The 5,259-nt window shown below is 44.1% G+C and overlaps 1 protein-coding gene across 1 annotated transcript; it reads right to left on the bottom strand.

The window, feature by feature from the left end:
• Window positions 1-694: 694 nt before the first annotated feature.
• On the bottom strand, window positions 695-3,304 carry LOC131912781 (protein S100-A9-like). Its single transcript, XM_059265062.1, has 3 exons — window positions 3,213-3,304; window positions 2,700-2,849; window positions 695-868 (listed from the first exon to the last, which is right to left on the bottom strand). Exons 1-3 carry the CDS (start codon window positions 3,243-3,245, stop codon window positions 755-757), a joined length of 297 nt encoding a protein of 98 aa, XP_059121045.1. The 5' UTR covers window positions 3,246-3,304; the 3' UTR covers window positions 695-754.
• Window positions 3,305-5,259: the final 1,955 nt, after the last annotated feature.

The raw sequence follows: 5,259 nt of genomic DNA, 5'->3' as shown, positions 1-5,259 counted from the left end.
TCTCCCAGCATGGCAGCTCACAAAGGTCTTCATGGATGATGCCCAAATAGACACATCCCCACTTCCACCTGCTATGCAGAGTGCTGGGGAGGAATCATGACTTTTACTTCACAGATAAGGATGTCACAGTCTAATAACAAAAGAAGGTTACAAGTGACTCAAAGCTAGGAACCATGGACACAGAAATAGGTTTGTGGGGCTAATATCCCATTTGTCTTGGTTCCTACTAGCAGAGCCCCAGCATTCCTCTTCAGACGTGAGTTCTTTTCAGAAAGACTGTTAGAGGTAAATAGGTCAACTAGGAGAGAGATGAGTGCATGAATGGTGATGGGTAGAGAGGGTCATGGCCTGGTGAAAATGGATGCTATGTTGATGAGAGGAGACTAGCTACGATGGATTTCTGCTGTGACAAGGACACATTGACAGGCTGGGAGGGAGACTTGCACAGGGTACTCAGGACTAATGTCAGAGACGTGACATGGTTAGGGAGATGAGCAAAGGTGGCTAAAAACAGACCCAAATGATTCAGGTGCTTATGACCAAAGGAGTGCTATGGAAGAGTGCAGAGCACTCCATCTGACGCTCAGATGTCTGGGAAACACAAGGTCAGAAAGAGACAGCAGTGGCACCAAGAACACTGTTGTAGACAGACTTTATTTCCCCTGACCCTCAGGTCACAACCAAGGTTTGTGACATTACATTCCCTGTAGCACTGGGCGGGCAGGTGCAGGGAGGCATTGCTGTGCATCTTCTCTTAGGACGTCTGTGCCATTCTTGCCAACATGGCGAAAAGCTCCTCAAGGTTGTACTTCTCCTCCTTCTCCGAATTGTCCAATTGCTTAAACAGGTTTTCCGAAAACTCTGACTTCTGTGGGTAGAAGGCAGATGGATGTTAGCACTGACCATGTCCAGGGAAGAGGACCAAGGAGCACATTGAGTGAGGGCAAAAGCACAGGAAAGCTGGCCCAGGAGCTCCTCACTATGAAACAAATACTAAACACATGCTAAAGCTTTCCAATTGGCTCCTGGAGGCAAGTTCAGAGCTACAACTCTCTTTAACAGAATGAGGACAGACAATAAGTATAGAAAATCCCACAGTCCTCATTACAATAACTTCAACATGCAGAAATGGCATCTTCTTGGAGGTGGACTGGGGAAGACGGGCCTTGCAGAAACTGGGTGGATTTACACTTGTGGAGGCTGGGAGGAGAGCAGAGGAGGGATAAACTCATTCTGACTTGGAGGCGTCCCTGCTCCCCCCTCCACTCTTCTAGTAGCTCCTCCCTCTTCGTTTCCCTTGGAGTCAACTAGTTAGTGGATTGCACTCAGGCTACTCAGTGGGAAGCACTGAGGGAAACAAGCCTGCGTGGGCCTTGAAGGGGCGGAGTGTTCGAGGTTCTAAATGTGGTGGTAAGCTGTGTGTAGGGTCTCATGTGAGGGAGCTCATGTGAAGTGAAGGATCTTAGTATGTCTAAGAACACTACCAGCTGCAGCTCTCCCACTCACTGGCTGGAACACCATGGCTAAGTCTCTCCCAGAACCTAGTGGCCCATGATCCAGGTGTCTGCAGAGGGAGGAGAGTTCGTGGAGGGATCATGCAAAGGACAACTCTCTGCAGAAGCTTCCTGTGCACCCTTTAACTCTGCCTGACACAACAATTGAACTTGCTGAGTCTTCACTTACGACAAGCTATCAACTGGGTCTGGAAAGATCATGCAGCAGTTAAGAACACTCACTGCTCTTGCAGAGGACATGGGTTCTGTTTTCATGGTGGCTCACAAGCATCTGTGTTCCAGTTGAAGAGAACCAAGTCCCTAGATTTGCCTCTACAGACAGCAATCACACACACACACACACACACACACACACACACACACACACACACACACGGCACATGCATAACTTACACACCAAATCATCATATACATAAAATGAAATAATATATCTTCAAAAAAAGGAAGTAGGAGCTGTAGATGTCATTAATACTGTCCAAAATATAAAAGTTCCACCTTAAGCGTGTCCAAGGGAGGCTGGGGCCTTGCTCTCAGATCTTAATCTTAGAAATGAAAAATGGAGACTAGGATCTATGTGTCATATCTCTCTTCACACATGCCTGTTTCCACAGGTTTAAAAGAGAATAATAACGATGTTCGAATGTACTTTCCATGTGTTCTTTTATTCCTGCATTTACTACCCTAGAACCTCGGGGCAATAGCAGCCCCCTAGGTCTGCTTCAAGTACCCAGCTGACGCTTAGTGTCCCTCAACTGACCAGTCAAGTGCCATCTTGGAATGTGTCCTTTAAAAGGGACCTGGAGTCAGCTCAAATGTTCCTGCTTCAGAGTGAAATGTCCATCTCTTTTACCATAACCATTAACCTATGCTCCTTCCAATGAAAACCACCCACTCTAGCCTCCCGGCTACTCGGGCATTGGAATTAATGTAGTCGTAATTTTGTGCTTCTCTGTCTTTGGTGGACTATGTCCCTCTGTCGAGAACTTGGTGTCACATAGTACGCTCCAGCTACAGTTGCCTGAGGGTCAGTATCTAACCATGAGCACCTCTAGTGACTGAAGCCTGGTTGACTCTGGATGTAAAGAGCTTGAACTTTCTCTCTGACTGTTGCAGAGTGTACCCCCAGCCCCAACCCCCACCCCCACCCACCCCACCCCACCCCACCCACTCTGGAAGAAGCCCTACCTTGATGAAATTTGGTAGTTCCTTTTCAAGGAACTCTTTCAGTTCCCCTTGGGTCATTTCTACAGGGTTTCTATCAGAGTACAGGGTGAAGACCCTGATGATGTTTTTTATGAGGCTTTCCACTGTGGACAAATCTTGATCCATTTTAACCTGAAGAACAGAAAGGTAAAGGTTACAAGGAGCAGAATGAACTTTCATCATTCCTTGACCTGTCTCCTAGATCTAGCAGAATAGAGGTGGGGAGAATATCAAATAAAAGAGAAAGAAATTGTTCCCTTTGTTCAATAGAACTCTTGTTGGTCTGATGTAAAAATGAGATTTTAACCCACTGGAGAAATTCTAGAGTAAAGCATTTTGTAGCATAAGGCTCTTAGAAATTGTGAAGAAAGAAACAAACCAGGTAAAATGAACAAGGAGGGCTCCCAGGAGGAGGGTTTTGACAGATGTTGGATAAAGCAAGAGAAGGAGGAGGAGGAGGTAATCCCCCTCCAGGAGGATCTGTAGCCCACTTACCAAAGCTGAGGAGCTGCACAGAGTGCTGGGCATCACAGGTGCAGGCCAGCTTTTATAGGCAGCCCCTAGCTGGACACATGACTCTCCTTGGGAAAGACTCAATCCTAAGTGAAGAATGTGGTGATCTGCCAAGGATGGAGTTGGCCAGGACCTTCCTCTCCTACCCCTCCCCTTTATCACTCCCTTGCCTACTCTTTGTTCTCTCCCCCTCTTTGGAATTCCAACCCAATCCTGGAGCTGGATTGAGAGGATGCTGTGAGGTCATTTCCACCCCTCCTCTTCATTTTCTTGAGCAAGACAGCCTGCCTGACACTCTTCCCATTCCCTCGATAACCATCAGAGGCAGGCTGGGCATCAATGGGAGCTGACCCAATCTGCCTCCCCCACAATCCATTCTGTCCCTCCTGTTTATAGAATGAGTCCTACCCCTTGCTTCCTGGCTCTGTTAAATGCTCTTAAAAGGATGAATTGTATTGATGGAATAGAGATCAAGGTTAAAGATTGTGAGAGTTGATAAGTATCTTGTATTTTAGAAGAATTTAATATCTAGAAGGTACTGGGCAAGAATACATAGCCAGTAGGTTACCCAACAGGAACAGGTCTCAGATACCCAGGTTGTTGGTTAAGTGAAATTCTGTGTATCCCCTCTCTGTTGTAGAGTGGGTAATGATCCTTGTACAAATGTGGTTCCAGAATTCCTAGGATCACCTCCTAATCCTAGTCCTCATTTGGGCCCAGCTCTACCAGGAGATTTCTATCTTGTTTTTAAATTATTATTGTTAGAGTATATTATATTTACTCTACAAAGTAAGGGGTTTTATTGTGACATTTCATGGACATTCAATGCACTGGTGTCCTATTTACCCACCATATCAGCCTTCCTTATCTCCACTCTCCATTATTCCACATGCACAGTAGTGTGACTTCTACTCCCAAAACAGTTTCCCCTGCAGACAGCATACAATACTCATCTTTGTGAGACTGGTCTATTTTTCTTAACATGACAATCTTTACATGTTCCAAACACATTCCATCTCTTTTCCTGAAAAGGACATGTTTTTATTGTTTCTATGACTGAATTTAACTCTACTAGGTATATTGAACATGGAACAGAGGAGTCCTTATCCATTCATTCATCTGTGAATGGACACCTAGGTTGATCACATGTCTTAGAAACTGTAAATACTTCATTTTAAGTTATGTGCAGAGCCACGTAACAAAAGCAGCATCAAGCTGAAAAAACAGATGCAGATCAATGAGACAGAATAGACAATCCAGGCATGAACCCATGCAGCTACATCATCTGAATTAATATGTTTTTGAGATTTTGTTTATTTTTATTCTATATGTATACTTGTTTTGTCTGGAAATATGTCTGTGCAGTATGTGTATTCAGTGCTCAAAGAGAACAAAAAAAGGCATTGGATCCCCTGGAATTAGAGTGACAGATGACTGTTGGCTACTATGTGGGTGATAAGTATTGAATCCACGTCTTCTGGAAGAACAGCCAGGGCTCTTCATCATTGAGCCATCTCCCAGCCTCACATATCTTATTTTTGACAAGTTTCCAAAAATACTGACAGAAGAAAAGCAGCCTCATTGACAAATTGTGCTAGGAAAACTGGATATCTACATGTAGATGGATGGAATTGGATGCTTATCTCTCATCCTGTTCAAAATCAATACAATGGATTAGAGACCTTAACTAAAACCTCAGCCTCCATAAATACTAGAAGGAAAAGATTGGGAAATCTTTCAGATGTAAGGATGGGTAAGGAGATTGTAACTAGAACATCAATTGCTCAGTAAATAAGGTCAAGAACTGGCAAGGGAGACCTCATGAAATTAACAAAAAATCTGTACATCAAGTAAGAAGTTAACTGGATGAAGAGACTGCATGCACAATAGGAGAAAATCTTTGTTGGACAGGTTAGCAATATCTAGAAAATAAAAGATCAAAACATCACCAATAACAAAAGAAACAATCCAATGAGGAAATAGACTAAGGAACAGGATAGAATGTTCTCAAAGGAGAAAGAAAAGAGAT

This window comes from Peromyscus eremicus, chromosome 6 (genome assembly GCF_949786415.1).
Source record: "Peromyscus eremicus chromosome 6, PerEre_H2_v1, whole genome shotgun sequence".
Lineage (NCBI taxonomy): Eukaryota > Metazoa > Chordata > Mammalia > Rodentia > Cricetidae > Peromyscus > Peromyscus eremicus.
Note: the sequence above shows the minus strand (reverse complement) of the source record. Positions and strands in the feature narration are given on the sequence as shown.

Excerpts from the sequence above, each read along its gene's own strand:
- LOC131912781 (XM_059265062.1), bottom strand. The coding sequence starts at position 3,245 with ATGCCCAGCACTCTGTGCAGCTCCTCAGCTTTG. Across the intron at positions 2,850-3,212 it reads TGTGCAGCTCCTCAGCTTTG|GTTAAAATGGATCAAGATTT; the intron begins GTAAGTGGGCTA and ends TCTGTTCTTCAG. Across the intron at positions 869-2,699 it reads AACTACCAAATTTCATCAAG|AAGTCAGAGTTTTCGGAAAA; the intron begins GTAGGGCTTCTT and ends TTCTACCCACAG.